The sequence below is a fragment of the Telmatherina bonti genome, assembly GCF_933228915.1.
Source record: "Telmatherina bonti genome assembly, chromosome: 23".
Classification (NCBI taxonomy): domain Eukaryota; kingdom Metazoa; phylum Chordata; class Actinopteri; order Atheriniformes; family Telmatherinidae; genus Telmatherina; species Telmatherina bonti.
The window spans coordinates 26740268-26758346 of record NC_136632.1 but is presented as its reverse complement, the minus strand read 5'-3'; the positions used below and the strand labels follow the sequence as shown (position 1 = coordinate 26758346).

At 46.2% G+C, this 18079-nt stretch overlaps 1 protein-coding gene across 1 annotated transcript in view; it reads right to left on the bottom strand.

Moving 5' to 3' along the window:
- Window positions 1-6416: 6416 nt before the first annotated feature.
- The window catches only part of ptprr (protein tyrosine phosphatase receptor type R), a gene marked incomplete at its 5' end in the record, with an annotated part of 57562 nt that continues 45899 nt past the window's right edge, over window positions 6417-18079 (bottom strand). The window contains 8 exons of the mRNA XM_079263428.1: window positions 6417-6525; window positions 9876-9989; window positions 10064-10218; window positions 10307-10417; window positions 12094-12231; window positions 14010-14089; window positions 15156-15240; window positions 15402-15591. Of these exons, the coding sequence (XP_079119554.1) occupies window positions 6432-6525; window positions 9876-9989; window positions 10064-10218; window positions 10307-10417; window positions 12094-12231; window positions 14010-14089; window positions 15156-15240; window positions 15402-15591 (967 nt within the window). The 3' untranslated portion in view covers window positions 6417-6431. The remainder of the gene's footprint in view (window positions 6526-9875; window positions 9990-10063; window positions 10219-10306; window positions 10418-12093; window positions 12232-14009; window positions 14090-15155; window positions 15241-15401; window positions 15592-18079) is intronic.

Here is an 18079-nt window from a genome sequence, read left to right as displayed (position 1 = left end):
ATATATATATATATATATATATATATATATATATATATATATATATACACATAAAATGCAGATAGAGTACACAGTTACAGCACTACTTGGTGGTTAATGTTCTGGACAATAACAACATTCATGTTGGTTAGTAGTACATTAAAAAGGCATGTATCATACATATACTATTTAGACCATATGTACACTATAAGCATCAAGTGTACTTCAACCTGTATCGTCCACACGGTACAAATTTAAAGGGACCCTAATGGGATTTATTATTTCCTTAAATGCAAGTTTTTTTACTGAAAAATTGTAAGTTTAACAAAGAATATTATAATGCAGCAGCTTTGACTAACACATACTGCTAGCATGAAAGCTATAACTATTAGCATATAGCTAGCATCACTTCACTAGTTTCTAAATTTCGGCTAAACTTAAAAAATTAAATTAAAGACAATTTAGCAAATTTACCGATTTATTGTCAAATAGGCCGATACCATACATTTTAAAAATATGTGGCTTCCCATATTAGCAAGTGAAACTAGCATGCAAACAGAATACATTAAAGACTCCAGTGTTAGCCGCCAATTCAAGCTAAAGCTGCTTCGGTAATTTAGCTTTTATAGCACCTAAAATTGACAAAATAATCCAAATATTTTCATCTTTTTTGCAACATAGATGAATAAGCAGCTTTTTGAATCAGATTAAGGTTATTTGGTTTAGGTTTCACATGATGAGTGACAGGTTTTCTCACATTTGATGAACCGCTAGCAGTTCTTCACATCATAGTGATGCTGCGTTTCCTGTACGTATATTATAGCATCAAGTCATTTTTCTGTTTCTTAAATGTTCTTAGTTAAACAGGGAATAAAATAATGGAATAAAATATTTTTAGTTTCTGTACATGTCTTAATAAATCAGATGAATATTTGTATCTTGGTATTTTCCCATAATCTATTTTAAAAATTCAATGACTGTCACAAATTGAATACACATGTGAATACCACAAATCAAACATGTTGCAACAATCATTGAGGGTCTTAAAGACTGAAATTTTATCATTGGTTTTATTTAAAGAATCTTTTCTTTTGATTGCCTTTTTGTCCACCATGTTTAAATCTTCCTGACCAGTCACCGCAGAGCTCGATGTCTCAAGTTGGAACTGAAACAAAAAAAATGGCTGTACTGATGGAGAAATAAAATCATACCCTGCTATTGTAATGTAATAGTTCTCAAACCCTTAGAGCCACAACTCCACAGCTAACATGCGTTGCTGTTACAATGGCAGATTCAGATTTTCATTACTGCATGGTGCGAAATTTGCTGTTAATGTGTAAAAGAAAAAAAAAAAAAAAAATGAGGCGCTAATCTCAGCATTACTGGTTTACTTTACACAGAAATTCCTTTTGATAAAGTGTCCTAAAGCTTATTACCAGAGGTGTTGGCTTCATAATGCTTACAATTATCTAGTGACCCCTTGCATTGATATCATGGACCCATTGAGGGCCCCGACCCTCAGTTTGAGTATCATGTTTGTTTCTTACCAATGATGGTAACCCTAAGAGCTGAAACGGAAAAAACCAGGACCACTTTTTGTCTCTAGAAAACTTTCTTGCCTCTTATCCAAAAGGCGGTTTAGATCTGAAGAAGAGAGGCCAAAAAAGTTGTCTTGCTGCCTTCAATTACAGCTTTTTGGGTAAATTATACACAAATAAATAAACAAACACCTGAAAATGTGATTTTGGTCCAAAAGGACTGGGTTTTAGGCAAAGCTTTAAGGCAAGCCACCAAAGCTGTGCTGTTACATGGGGACAGTGATGTCTTTCAATGTTTGAAACGGACGTCCACATTTACGTACGTAAGGCAGCAGCGCAGGACCCGAAACCCTGCGTGCCTGGTGGCAGTCCAACCTGCAGCAGGAACGCTGGACTAATCAGCAGCTTCTGAATCGAACCACTCAGAAGAAACCAGGCTACAAGCACATTTTAAAAGCCAAACGATTCATAACTTTTAGATATTTTCAACAAGAGCTCAGTGTGGAAGCAAATACTCGAAGAAATTTGGATCATGTTCACCTAAAAGAAGGAAAATCTTCCACCATGATGAGTCGTTTGCTTTCCTGCTGAAGAACTTCCTATTGCTGTTCTTCTGCATCAAATCACATCATAAAAACTCATTTTTCCTACATGACGCGAGGAATCTGAAGCCGTTTAGGGTCCCTTTAAAGTTGAGTCAACATTCAAACCAGGAAAGTACAGGACATGTAGCACATCCTACTGTACGTACACAATACTACGTCAGAGGCAGGGCGTTGTTGTACGAGCTGCTGCAGACGGCATGGACGCTCGGCCGAGCTCGCCGTGACGTCACTCAGTCCAAACACATAGTGCATCACCACTGAAACAGCATTTAATGCACAAAAACACAACGCCGGGTCTTTGTCCAGTTCCTGAATAAGCTGAAGTGAATGATGGGTAATGATTGTCCTAGGAGGCATGTTGGACGTGCAGATAAACAGCTCGAGTCCCAACTTGCAGGTCCCACGAGTGTGAAACGAGTTAAGTAGAAGTGAAAATAAATCTGTACATAGAAAAGGGTGTTTTTTGTTTTTCTTTCGCTGTATGGTCCAATCACAATGCTCCCAGTTTAGCAGCAAGGAATCCGAAATGCGACCGCCACCATCAGGTTTAAATGCACTTTCACATGTCTGCAAATCTGATTCCAGTCTCACTCAGGGCAGATCAGATGCGGAATAAATGTTCTTCGTTTGTGGCTTTACTTCTGAAATCTCAACGACAACAAAAGCACCTCAGAATTTCCGTTTTACGACACATTTTGCTCCAAGTACATCGGAACTTTCCGATTTTCCTTCAGAAGTCCGTATAAACAGACGGGCAATCAGTCAGACGGTCTGACTTTACTTAAGCTAATTTATAAACCAAATCATGATATCTCCACCAACATCAGGGGGATGGGCAACATTATAACACGAAACTACGTCAAAAATAAAGATTTCACATCTCATTTCGGGATTTGAGGTCTATTTATGAAAAATTACATGAAATTTCAGAAGTCATTGATTTACAATGTTCAACATTGTATAATTATCTAGAATTAGTTTCTGATTTGTTTTAGAAACAAAAGATTTTGAGATAAACTTCCAAATTTAGAAAAAGTCTAATAATGTGAGAAACTGTCATTTTTGGTATTGAAGTATTTTAACGTACATATTCATCTTCCTATTGGCAGAAACAGGCTTCCATACCGAGGCTACGGCCTTAAACAGACTGTTCTCTGATTTTCTGTCCATTAATTATCCTGATGAAGCAGTTTTTTAATCCAACTCCCTGAAGCTGAACAACCTTTCATACAAGCTGAACATTGACATTTTTTTTACTAAAAACCTCTAAAACATGTAAAAACAGTATAAAAATAAAGTCATTATTACTTCAATGCACCAAAGTAACATAGTCACTGGATACAACAGCACATCATGAGATGACGGCACCATTCAGACAAATTAGTTCACATTTTTGGTAAAAAGCAATTCATCAGAGAAGCAGGGAATCTAAAGTTAACCGTGGTAACGAGTGTAAACCGTAAGCGGCAGAAAATGCTTTTATTGTATTGTTTGTAAACTGATCTATGCATTCATTCTACGTTGAAAGGCTGGAAACAACTGGTTTTATTGGATTCATGAGTTTTTCTAAAAGCTTTAAAGAAACCATATTATGTTCATGTGGACCTCTTCTGTCTGCAACGTCTCCTTCTGGTTTCCATCTCTGCATCAAACCTCCTTTGCAAGGCAGAAGGAGGAGTTTTTATTACTTAGTATTAATTATTTGCCATCACCGTGTTGCTTGCTTTGTTTAGTTTTCATTCCTTTTATCATGCAACTGCCTGAAGATGGCCCATTGGGGGAAAAATAAGTGTTTTTTCATTTACATTTTGCATAACTTCTTCTATGGGCTGCACTTATTTCATCGTAGAAAAAGAAACTATTTTACAAGCTTAGCAGCAGATTAGTAGATTTTTAGTCTAAATATTGCAACAGCATAACGTGCTAATTATGGCGAGTAATTAACATGAAAGCATACAGTTTAACACCGAACTACTAAAGCTAAAAACAGCCTCTAACTGCTTTCTGTACAAAAACAAGAGGAACTTACTGATATCTAGCTTGATTTGGTGCTTTTAGCACGTTACATAGCGAGCAGCTCTAAACACCTGGCAAAGTACGGGATTGCAGATCTATCAAAAAATAGATCAGGAACGGCAGAGTTAACAGTCTGGCAAAAGGATCTTTGAACAACTTAGAAAAAGTGATTTAATGAATGGCAAATTTTCAAGATCAAGACGAGGAAAAATACAGAAGAAATTGTTTGTAATATGCAAATGAACCTGCAGGTGACAAGTTTTATGAGCAGGACAGGAAACGTCGTCCCAACCAGCAGAAAAACATGGTAAACGTTTGGAGAAGGAACAAACATGAGGGGAGACATGCAGGTGGACAGAGGAAGACGTCAAAGCATCAGGACCATAGACTGTACATGAAAAGATGGGCGGAGCCTCCGTGACGTCACCTGTAGGTTTCTGAAGAGCTGAATTGAAGCTCGGTGGGCGGTTCCTACCGTCACCATCTTGGCAGGGGCATGCTTGTCGTCTCGCCCGGAAAATACAAATATGGGCAAAGAGGTGGAGCTGAGAGGGGGGCTGTGAGCGTCATGGTGGATGATTGACATCGAGCGAACTCCAAGCTTTCTGTAGCTAAGAGCTAACCGAGCTAACCCGGCGCTAACAGGAGCTAACCAGCTAACGGAGGTAAGCGGGCTAAAGCTAAGTCACGTTGTTAACCGGCTAAAAACCGTGGTGGTTCTACGTTCTTCTGACTTGAAGCGGGAGATCGGGTACCTGTCAATCAAAAGGACACGCGGTTGTAGCTCAGGAGGAAGAGCAGTCGGCTTGTAACTGGGAAACTGGGAGTTCGATTCCTGATGTGCCTATTGTGGATGATCATATATGTGATATATGTACATATATGTATACTGGCTCTGTACTGGGATGGTCTTTAGACCCACCAGTGAACAGCCCAGCAGAGCTCATTCAGGGACAGTAGCTCCCAGTATAGACCACAAACAGCTGGTACAAACAGTAAACCAGTGTAATCAAAGTAAATCAGCTGGTAGAGTAAATCTGGGATGCTTCAGAACAGTCAAACCAGCAATGGGTCCAGCACTGATCAATACACCTGACTAGGTTTCTAATAAGTCTGATGAAGGCTGAAATCTCCCCCAATAAAACCCAGTAATCCTCCCATCATCCCCAGTTAACAAGACAACCAGATAAGATCAGTCGTTATGTGGAGTTAAAAACGAGGCTAAATGATGATGATGATGATGATGGTGGTGAATCTTCCTTCAGGAACCATTTCCATGAGCTGGACAAGAAACAGACCAGATCTGAATCAGAGTTCTGGTTTCTGGAGGAAACTGGAGCAGATCCTGCTGATCTGAGACCTGCTGGTTGAGGAAGACGAAGCCCGACTGATAAATGATGAAGAACACTCGTTATTTATCCTTTTTTTTTTTTTTTTCCAATCAACTTGATCTGGAAAACTAAGACTTTCACTAAAACTTTTTATTTCTTCAAAGTTTGCCGATCCAACATGTTGAGCTGGTTTTTCTGCTGAACGAAGCCGTTTGGTTCCCACCTTGCAGACGTAGCGATTCCAGACGTTTTGCCAGGAGTTCAAGAGGAAAAACGGGATTAAACGTGAATCCAACGGGAGCTTCGGCGTTTTCCGCTCGTACATTGTTAACCAAACAGGAAGCTTCTTAGTGAAAACAACTGACCTGAAAGTTTGGGAACATTTGGAGCACATCTCAGGAACTTCAATGAGATTCATCAAAATATATGGGATATAAAACCTGCTGTGTCGGTGGCGTTTCCCTGACTTTAGTGAGGATGAGGAGGGTTGATTTAACCAACAGGTAATCCGACGCATGCTGGAGCTGTCGCTTAAACCGCTTAACCAACCAGATAACAGTCATTTTCCAACAGAAACGTCACATTTTGGAATTATTTAAGACACAGAAACAGAGTTATTCCACACAGTTCCAGTCAGACGGACAGAAGAGTCCAGTTCGGTTAAAACCAGATCCGACGGCCAGCTGGGAAACAGAAGGGAAGCGGTCCATCGAGTTCCGTCTCTCGTCCGCCAGCAAGAAGAAGAAAAGGACAAAAAGAAGGAGGAGGGATACATTCCATTTGCAGAAATTTACCTTTCCTCCTTCCTTCAGGTGACTCCGCCCACAACGATCCAAAAATGGTTGTTCATCAAACTCAAAGACCTGGTCCAGGATCTCCCGAAAGCTCAGACCATACCTGCCGAGGACGCCATGTTCGCACATGTCCAAGTTAAAGCCGAAGCCTCCTGCGGCGGCGAGTGCTCATTGGCCCGTTTCCACACACAGGCGGGCCTCGTACAGACTCAAGGCGTGATGGACGAACTCGTACTGCTCACCTGTCTGGATCATCCCGCCTCTGAACGGAGAGAGGAGACAAAACGTCCTTTACAGAGCTCCACCCAGACTAAAGATCTGCAGTCTATAAACGACTAGAAGAAAAGTCAACAGAACCCCAAACCTGGTCAGAAACAAGACGACAACCGACGTGACCAATAACACCAAATCTGGACCAGTTCTGATCACATAACCTCATGGACCTGTAGACCCTGATCACATGACCTCATGGACCTGTAGACCCTGATCACATGACCTCATGGACCTGTAGACCCTGATCACAGGACCTCATGGACCTGTAGACCCTGATCACAGGACCTCATGGACCTGTAGACCCTGATCACATGACCTCATGGACCTGTAGACCCTGATCACATGACCTCATGGACCTGTAGACCCTGATCACATGACCTCATGGACATGTAGACCCTGATCACATGACCTCATGGACATGTAGACCCTGATCACATGACCTCATGGACCTGTAGACCCTGACGGGACCTCATGGACCTGTAGACCCTGACGGGACCTCATGGACCTGTAGACCCTGATGGGACCTCATGGACCTGTAGACCCTGACAGGACCTCATGGACCTGTAGACCCTGATCACATGACCTCATGGACCTGTAGACCCTGATCACATGACCTCATGGACCTGTAGACCCTGATCACATGACCTCATGGACCTGTAGACCCTGATCACATGACCTCATGGACCTGTAGACCCTGATCACATGACCTCATGGACATGTAGACCCTGATCACATGACCTCATGGACATGTAGACCCTGATCACATGACCTCATGGACCTGTAGACCCTGACGGGACCTCATGGACCTGTAGACCCTGACGGGACCTCATGGACCTGTAGACCCTGATGGGACCTCATGGACCTGTAGACCCTGACAGGACCTCATGGACCTGTAGACCCTGATCACATGACCTCATGGACCTGTAGACCCTGATCACATGACCTCATGGACCTGTAGACCCTGATCACATGACCTCATGGACCTGTAGACCCTGATCACATGACCTCATGGACCTGTAGACCCTGACGGGACCTCGTGGACCTGTAGACCCTGACGGGACCTCATGGACCTGTAGACCCTGACGGGACCTCATGGACCTGTAGACCCTGATCACATGACCTCATGGACCTGTAGACCCTGATCACATGACCTCATGGACCTGTAGACCCTGATCACATGACCTCATGGACCTGTAGACCCTGATCACATGACCTCATGGACCTGTAGACCCTGATCACATGACCTCATGGACCTGTAGACCCTGACGGGACCTCATGGACCTGTAGACCCTGACGGGACCTCATGGACCTGTAGACCCTGATCACATGACCTCATGGACCTGTAGACCCTGATCACATGACCTCATGGACCTGTAGACCCTGATCACATGACCTCATGGACCTGTAGACCCTGATCACATGACCTCATGGACATGTAGACCCTGACGGGACCTCATGGACCTGTAGACCCTGATCACATGACCTCATGGACCTGTAGACCCTGATCACATGACCTCATGGACATGTAGACCCTGATCACATGACCTCATGGACCTGTAGACCCTGACGGGACCTCATGGACCTGTAGACCCTGACGGGACCTCATGGACCTGTAGACCCTGATGGGACCTCATGGACCTGTAGACCCTGATGGGACCTCATGGACCTGTAGACCCTGATCACATGACCTCATGGACCTGTAGACCCTGATCACATGACCTCATGGACCTGTAGACCCTGATCACATGACCTCATGGACCTGTAGACCCTGATCACATGACCTCATGGACCTGTAGACCCTGATCACATGACCTCATGGACCTGTAGACCCTGACGGGACCTCGTGGACCTGTAGACCCTGACGGGACCTCATGGACCTGTAGACCCTGACAGGACCTCATGGACCTGTAGACCCTGATCACAGGACCTCATGGACCTGTAGACCCTGATCACATGACCTCATGGACCTGTAGACCCTGATCACATGACCTCATGGACCTGTAGACCCTGATCACATGACCTCATGGACCTGTAGACCCTGATCACATGACCTCATGGACCTGTAGACCCTGATCACATGACCTCATGGACCTGTAGACCCTGACAGGACCTCATGGACCTGTAGACCCTGATCACATGACCTCATGGACATGTAGACCCTGATCACATGACCTCATGGACCTGTAGACCCTGATCACATGACCTCATGGACCTGTAGACCCTGATCACATGACCTCATGGACCTGTAGACCCTGACAGGACCTCATGGACCTGTAGACCCTGATCACATGACCTCATGGACCTGTAGACCCTGACAGGACCTCATGGACCTGTAGACCCTGATCACATGACCTCATGGACCTGTAGACCCTGATCACATGACCTCATGGACCTGTAGACCCTGATCACATGACCTCATGGACCTGTAGACCCTGACAGGACCTCATGGACCTGTAGACCCTGATCACATGACCTCATGGACCTGTAGACCCTGATCACATGACCTCATGGACCTGTAGACCCTGATCACATGACCTCATGGACCTGTAGACCCTGACAGGACCTCATGGACCTGTAGACCCTGATCACATGACCTCATGGACCTGTAGACCCTGACAGGACCTCATGGACCTGTAGACCCTGATCACATGACCTCATGGACATGTAGACCCTGATCACATGACCTCATGGACCTGTAGACCCTGATCACATGACCTCATGGACCTGTAGACCCTGACAGGACCTCATGGACCTGTAGACCCTGATCACATGACCTCATGGACCTGTAGACCCTGATCACATGACCTCATGGACCTGTAGACCCTGATCACATGACCTCATGGACCTGTAGACCCTGATCACATGACCTCATGGACCTGTAGACCCTGATCACATGACCTCATGGACATGTAGACCCTGATCACATGACCTCAAGGACCTGTAGACCCTGACAGGACCTCAAGGACCTGTAGACCCTGACAGGACCTCATGGACCTGTAGACCCTGACAGGACCTCATGGACCTGTAGACCCTGACAGGACCTCATGGACCTGTAGACCCTGATCACATGACCTCATGGACCTGTAGACCCTGACAGGACCTCATGGACCTGTAGACCCTGACAGGACCTCATGGACCTGTAGACCCTGACAGGACCTCATGGACCTGTAGACCCTGATAGTCCTGTTCGTGGCCTTGCGGCAGCTTTCTGGACATCTTGTGGACAAACTGGGGACTTTTAACTCTTGATGTGATGACATAAAATCAAGAGCAGCTCACAGATCCAACGTGTCACCTGGAGACCAGGTCCAGGTTCCGGCCCGGTCCAGCAGGTCTTACCTGTCGGCCCGCAGCTGGCAGGTGATGCCCAGGACATCCACCACTCCCTCCACCTGCAGCTGTCGGCAGCCTATCGTCGTGGCGATGAAACACCCCGTCCGGCCAATCCCAGCACTGCGAGCAAACAGAGATGTGTTACGGAGTCGTCTCCGCCGCGTCCATCCTGCCGTCAGTCCGTCCACCAGTACCTGCAGTGGACGATAACTGGTCCAACACCAGCAGCACGTCTGTCCGTCTCCACGTCGGCCATCAGCTGCAGCAGCGGCAGTGCAAACTCGGGTGTTTTGTGGTCGGGCCACGACGTGTACCAGTAGTGCTGCAGTGTGCGGGTTTGATTCCCACACTGCAGGCAGAGGAGGAGACGTCAGTCCCGACCCGGGACTCTCATGGATGATAAAACCCCAGCTGGGGGGGCAGATCGGAGTCGTTACCTTCAGTGTGAGGCTGCGGGTGGTGTAGTGTTCACACTCCCTGATGCTGGTGACCAACACCTCCACCTTCCCGTAGATGCCCCTCTTCTCCGGCCAGTACAGGACACACTTCTGCAGGGACAGACAGAGAGGTCCCTTCAGAGACTTCCTGCTTCCCAAAGTCCTGGCCTCATTTATCCACTTACTCCTCGTCAGTAACTTCTCGTTATTTACGTTACAACCGCGGGTCAGGAGCGGCTCAGACGGCGTGGAAACCGACAACTTTACCAACACTCATCTGTAACGTCCTGAAATAACGGCTAGAAGTCGCATCGTTAGTTACGTTACAACCGCGGGTCAGGAGCGGCTCAGACGGCGTGGAAACCGACAACTTTACCAACACTCATCTGTAACGTCCTGAAATAATGGCTAGAAGTCGCATCGATTTGTTTACGGGGGCCGGATCGGGGCTCCGGGACTTAACGAGGGGCCGGATCGGGGCTCCGGGACTTAACGAGGGGGCCGGATCGGGGCTCCGGGACCTAACGAGGGGCCGGATCGGGGCTCCGGGACCTAACGAGGGGCCGGATCGGGGCTCCGGGACTTAACCAGGGGCCGGATCGGGGCTCCGGGACCTAACGAGGGGCCGGATCGGGGCTCCGGGACTTAACCAGGGGCCGGATCGGGGCTCCGGGACCTAACGAGGGGCCGGATCGGGGCTCCGGGACTTAACCAGGGGCCGGATCGGGGCTCCGGGACCTAACGAGGGGCCGGATCGGGGCTCCGGGACTTAACCAGGGGCCGGATCGGGGCTCCGGGACCTAACGAGGGGCCGGATCGGGGCTCCGGGACCTAACGAGGGGCCGGATCGGGGCTCCGGGACCTAACGAGGGGCCGGATCGGGGCTCCGGGACCTAACGAGGGGGCCGGATTGGGGTCCTGTGACAAGGTTCGTACCTGGGTTTATGGCTTAAGACTCGGGGTGGGAAATCAAATAAAAAAATATCAAATATTTTTTGCTTCCCAATTTTAAAATCGATTTTAATTTTGTTAAAACATTAAATATAAATAATTATAAAAGTCCTGTCATTGATCTTTTTACTCGTCTTTTTGGGCGTTACAGCAGCAGAATGATGGTCTGGTTTCTGGGTTGTTTTATCCAAATCGAAATAAAGAAAAATGACAAAAAAGGTTTTTTTTTTGTTTTAATCTACAAAAATCAGAATTATTGAAGAATTGGGAAAATCACAATTTAAATCGAATCGGCACCCAAAAAGCATATCGTCACATCCCTACTAAAGACCAGTTTTTATGTTTCTGTATCGTCTTTAAATCAGTTTAAGAGATTTTACTGATTCTTTTACTGGTTTTTAGGGGGTTTACTGGTCTGGCTCGTGGCTGAGATCCTTTTGGAGCTTATTATTCCCAAAGTTACAACCAAAACAAACTTTTTGTTTTTTGGAGGTAAAATCCAGAACAAAAACCTTCCCTTCAACCTGTTTTTATTGGAACTGATGATTCCATCATTTTGACTATTTAAATGAGAATTTATTCTATTTTTAGTTGAATTTTATGCTTTATTTTGTCATTTTAGTTTAATTTTATGCTTTATTTTGTCATTCTGCTGCTGTTTCTAACAAATTTATTTTGTCCTGTTTTAATGCGCTGGTTGTTGCAGATCTGATTCATGACAAACAAAAGGAAGCTGATGAAATATCTGGTTATGGTTTTATGTTGTCGGGAAATAAATCGTATTTGTGTCCATCCCAACTCCTGATTCCAGGTGTCCCGCTTCAGAAAAGCTTTACCTCGTTCTTCTCCTTCAGTTTGGTGATCATGACGATGACGGGCGCCTCCTCCTGCCAGACCATCTGCCAGAAGTCGTTGACGGTGTTCACCATGGGACCCTGAGTGGCGATGAAGGCCTTGCTGTCTCCTAGGTAACCCTGACAGAGAAGCCACCATGGTTAACATGTTTCTACATACAACAGGAGAACATGTATTAGTTTTCATCATCAGTTCATGTTTCATGTAGAACTGTACTGTGTGTGGACGCGGTTTGGACAGAAAGTCCTCTGACATGGTCTGGCGGTTTAAACGGTTTCAGCGCAGCTTCCTGGCAGGAAGGCGGTCCATTGTGTGAGTCGGACCTCTGCAGGAGTACACTTTCACTGCGACTCCACCAGGAAGCCAGCAGAACAAAGAGAAGGCTGCCGACATTCCAGACCGGTGATAATGAACCCGTGCTGAATATTTGTTATTCTTCCAAGTTTAGAGAACATTCAGCAAAACAAAAGTCATGATTAACTGGACTAAAGGTCGGCGTGGAGCGCTGTGAATAGCGAAGCGAAACATCCGAGGGCTGAAACAAAGAAGCACTGTCTCTTTATGAAGCACCATTTCTCCTTATGTAACTATTCAAACACAACAAAAGCATAAAAATATCACAAAGTTACCACTGGCCAGGGTCTACAGGGATTCCATCAACTTTCCCTAGGCTAGGCGTACAAATACCAAGCCAAGAGATCGTCCATCTGCATTGACCTCCGTATCGTCTGAAAGCACCTCTGCAGATCGGGCATGATGTCAAACTGCTTGTGTCACTTCTGATGAGCCGGCCCACATCATCACACCCCTTTGGTGTCCCACAGGGATGCGTGTCAGGCCTCTTCTGTATTTTCTTCAGCTACGACTGTCAGCACATTCAAACATCCTCCTCTAGTTTACCCCGATACAAGGACGAGTCGTCATCCGATTGTTTTCATCTTCACAGGTCACAATACATCTTCACAGCTTCCAGGGCTGCATGAATATTCATGGTCTCTGCAGAGAGCTGTGCGATGACTTCAGACGTGTCAAGATGTGTTACGGAACACCGTAGAACACTGAAAGGATTTCTCCTCCTAAAAGAAACCACAATAGTTCAAGTGGAAACCAGAAGATAGCAGCTCTTTATCTAGGAACAAGTAATCCTAGAATGACTAATCCTAAAATGAGCGGGCTAACAGCGGCGGGCTGAAAGCGGCGGGCTGAAAGCGGCGGGCTAACAGCGGCGGGCTGAAAGCGGCGGGCTGAAAGCGGCGGGCTCACAGCGGCGGGCTGAAAGCGGCGGGCTGAAAGCGGCGGGCTCACAGCGGCGGGCTGAAAGCGGCGGGCTGAAAGCGGCGGGCTGAAAGCGGCGGGCTGAAAGCGGCGGGCTAACAGCGGCGGGCTAACAGCGGCGGGCTGAAAGCGGCGGGCTGAAAGCGGCGGGCTGAAAGCGGCGGGCTGAAAGCGGCGGGCTGAAAGCGGCGGGCTAACAGCGGCGGGCTAACAGCGGCGGGCTAACAGCGGCGGGCTAACAACGGCGGGCTGAAAGCGGCGGGCTAACAGCGGCGGGCTCACAGCGGCGGGCTCACAGCGGCGGGCTAACAGCGGCGGGCTCACAGCGGCGGGCTATAACATGATGCAAACATCTCTTTCTCTAACTCAAAATGTGAAACTGACCATGAAATCGTGAGATTTAACCTGCCTGGACTGATACATAACGGTGATTTTATCTTCACATGAGCAAAAGCAGCGTGTTTAATTTGCAACGAGCGTCTGTTTCCGGATTAAAACGTGAGGAGAAACATTTACATCTGACAGATTCAGCAGCTGTATCTGGTCTGAGGTTTTTGGTGTCTCTTAGAGCTCCAACCAGTAGGAGAAGAACTCCTGGTCCCTACTGTCCTAACATACCCACCCGTATGTAGTTAGCGTTGATGTAGGAGCTCAGCAGGTCATTGCAGCTCTTCAGCTTCAGGATGACTCTGGAATGAGGGTCTAAGACACACAGAGGGAGCAGGGGAGAAGGAATACCTGTCACTGAAGCTCAGCATTAACAAACCAAAAATAAAGATACTTTAATATCATCACTTTGCATGAAGGATTACGTCTGAACCACATCAGCTGATCAGCGTACCTGCTGCATGGAAACCATGACATTTCTTTAGTCACCTGCAGGAAAACAAGCAGCTCTGCAGCAGAGAGTAAAAGTTCAGTATCTGGGCTGAACGAGCATCATGTGGATGCTGAAAAACCACAAGTCTCAAATGCTTATTGTCTCTTAGATCGAACATGATCGGTGTGCAAAGATGTGCAGGAGAAAAAAAAGTATTTCACTCCACATATGTGGTTTTGTGTCAAAGTCAAAGCTCACCAGATCTTCTCACGCTTTTCTCACAGTCAATACGGAGGATTGATTTATTCTGCAGAGCTATGCTGTCCATGTCATTTACTATATTATATTAATCTTCTATAATATAATATAATATAATATAATATAATATAATATAATATGAGAGGTGTTTGCCCTCGCTACTCTGCAGAACCCTCCGGTGTGTGTGATGATAAAACACACATCAGGTGTGTGAGGGAGGTGCTGCTGTTTCACACAGAGCTTGTCTCTACGTGGTCTGGCGGTTCGCGACACCTCGGCTCAGACCGGCCGCGTCTCGCTGCGGCACGATGAACGCTGGAACACAGGAAACAGTTTGATTGACGGCTCTAGATGAGCATTCCTTTCTCTTGATTGGCCGGAAGGAACAACACTGTATTGATAACCCCGCCCCCTTCCAAAACAAACGTGCACAACCCAAAACCTGTGTGTGTGTGTGTGTGTTACATAACGTGTTAATGAGGCCGTGCAGCTGTGAGAACACTGTGTTCTGAGGAAAAAGCATTGTTAGAGTGTGTTGGCGGGGAAAGGGAGGCGTGATATTCACTGTCCTTGAGCTTGTTGGCCTCTGACACCGAGTCCCTCCGACATAATAAAACAACTTCCTGGTTCGACAGGAAATGAAGGCTGTTTTGGAAGTGTTGCTTCTTCCTAGCAACGCCGGCTACTCACTGGGCAGGATGGTCTTGTATCTGTTCTTGGTGCCGTGGTTGGGAACGTCCAGCTCCTTGGGATCGATGAAATTCGTTGGGATTTCCTGGAACGGGAGGAAAAGCAGGTTTTAGTTGGTCATTTGGCTGCCAGGTGGAAACACAGGCAGGTAACGTGGGTTGGTGTGAGGTGGGGAGATGGTTCAGGTCACTGGGGATAAACACAGATCATCATCACATCTTCACACCTGGTAGATCCAGGACTTACAGCGAACTCGGCGTGCAGCTTGTGCGTGTTGTTGATGATGTCACGAAGCTGCTGAGGCGTCATTGGTCGCCCGGCACACAGCAGGTACTCTCTGGCTGCTGCCTCCCTGGGGGTTACCACGGCAACGTTAAGCGGCTCCACCGAGCCGAGGGCCGACATGTCCAGCACCAGGGACACGTTGGATCCTCGTCTGCAGAGGAAGGATGGAAAGATTCTGTCAGAGGCGGAGAGTTTCTTTTCCTTCCGACTTTTATCACCGTTTTATGGCTGAGATTTGTGGCTCTGCTGAAGTTCAGGGAAAACATGACCTGCAAGGTTTAAAAAAAAAAGCAGATTTAATAAGAAAACCGTGTTATCGCTTCCAAGAAGGGAATGCTTCAGATTTTTATGCCAAACGTCACGGCATGGAATCAAGACTGTTCAAAGACGTGTTTTTCTCTCTGTTGCAAAATGTTCATGTTTGTGAAACTGTTGCAGCTCAAACTGTCGCCGGAGAAGTTTACTGAAAATATTACAATCTAAAAATGGGTTTGAACCTTCATTTTACAGATGCGTCCAGTTAGAAAGCTTCTCCAACCAGATTAGGTGGTGAGGGTGCCATGATTTAGTATAAAAGCAGCATCCACCAAATTCACAAGTCTTTTCAAAATGGAGGTGTCACGGCTCATCACTTTGGTTCAAACCACATCAGATAATCATTACTAATTATTTTCTTTTCTTTTAAGAAGACTCAGACTCTTACGTAGTTTTTAATCGCTCTGAAAAAAATGAAGATTATTGAGGTCAACAAGGCACGAGGAGGATAAAACTGAAGTCCTGTGGAACAACCAGGTCAAAGTGAAACTCTGAGGTCACGTTGCAGCAAATGGCCAAAGCAACATTTCACAGTGAAAGGAATAAATCAAATTCAGGCAAATTCTGAATGCAAACACAAAATAATCTAAAGAAGTTGATCCTGAACACACCATAAAAAAAAACAAAACAACTGACGAGTTCAAGAGGCAGAAAAGTTTGTCCTTACAGTGAAAATCTGCGTCTAAACTTAAAGAGGAGCAGAGGAATCTAAAGATCTTTACAGGGAAGGAAGGACACAAAGTGGAACATCTGAGATTAGCTTGAAAGGAACTGAGTACACACTGGGTTCACAGCTGTTATATGTTGGTCTTTATCGTAATAAAGTTCTTTTTACCTTTTTTCTTCCTGGTTAAAACATGACCGTTGCAAATTAGCTTAATGCTACATGCTCTTTGCACTTTGTCGTCTATGTTTCTTTCTGTGTTTCATTCCTGATGAATAAATCTATAAATACATGAAAAATACATTATGAAAACCGACGGTTTCTGAAACATTCATCTGAAACTTGGCGTGACGGAAGCAGAAATATGGAACCGATTTCAGAGAAATCTCCGTATATTCTGACAGTCGCTGTTTAGTCCTGCAGGTTTACTCTCTAACAGTTTATTCTCTGTGTGGATCTGATGTTTCGTTTTACTTTGTTCATCTGTGGTGCTCCTGACAGTTGTTGACTTTGTCTTCCTGCTAGGTGGGGGGGGGTCTGTACTGGTGCAGCAGATGGTCAAGAATCTGGTTGGATCGCAGCGTTTCTACGTCTTTTTGTCTGCTTTCCATCCCGTTTCTGTCCCTTACAGTCAGGTCCTGCAGTACGATGCAAATTCCATAAAACAAACATTTATTCAACATAAAATAAGAATCCAGACCATCAAAGGCATCAGTGTATGTATAAATCTCTGGGAAAAGCAGATGTGCTCAGCAGAACACAGCAGCCTGGCCATCATTCTGCTGCTTCAGGACAAGAAATAAACATTTTTTCTGTCACAGAAGGTGTCAGAACAAAAGAGCAGGAGGCGGAGAAGACGAGGTGTGCACAAGTGGTGGTCTGGCTACGTGTCGAGCTGCTTCCTCTGCAGGATGCTGCTACTTCCAAACCGTCTGATTGCTGATTGGCTGCCATCCAGTGTGAACAACACACACACTGACACAGAAGATACAGACCAAGAAAACATCCTGATCTCACTCTTCAGCCTGAACTCTTCCTTCCTATTCTTACCTAAAGGTGGTGTGTTCGCTGCTGTGGAACCAGAACAAAATGGCGTCCGACGCTGGTCAAAGTTGAGGCAGATGAAGACGTTGCTCAACTTCACGTTTTACGTACCGAAAAATCACAGCCGCCAGTCTCACGTACGGAGAAACGAAGCCATTGACCCTAAAACTGTACCTAGGATCCAGATGACCCAGCTGTCCACCAGCAGCGCCATGCAGCGCGGCCCTACGGGGTCTGGAGGCGGGAAAGAATGCACGCTTTAGGCGACACAGACGGGATAGTTTTCACCAAGGAGCCTTTCCACACAGGTTGAATGTAAAAATCATTTGACATGTTTTCAGATTGAGGTTGGCGTGAGGTGTGTGCAACAACACGAGTAGGGCTGCAACGAGTTGTCGACAAAGTCGACAATGAAAATTCATCGACGCGTCGCGTTTATAAACGCCGTAACGGCTTTGCTAATAAAACGCTGCGCCAGGCAACTTAACGCCGTTTACCAACCGCGGCTTTTCAGACAGTAGAAGAACTCTAAACACCAAGCAACCGACGCAAAGCACCACAGGAAGAGCTGGGGGCAGTAATGTCCTGCAGCGTCCTTGTTTAACCAACGAAGAAG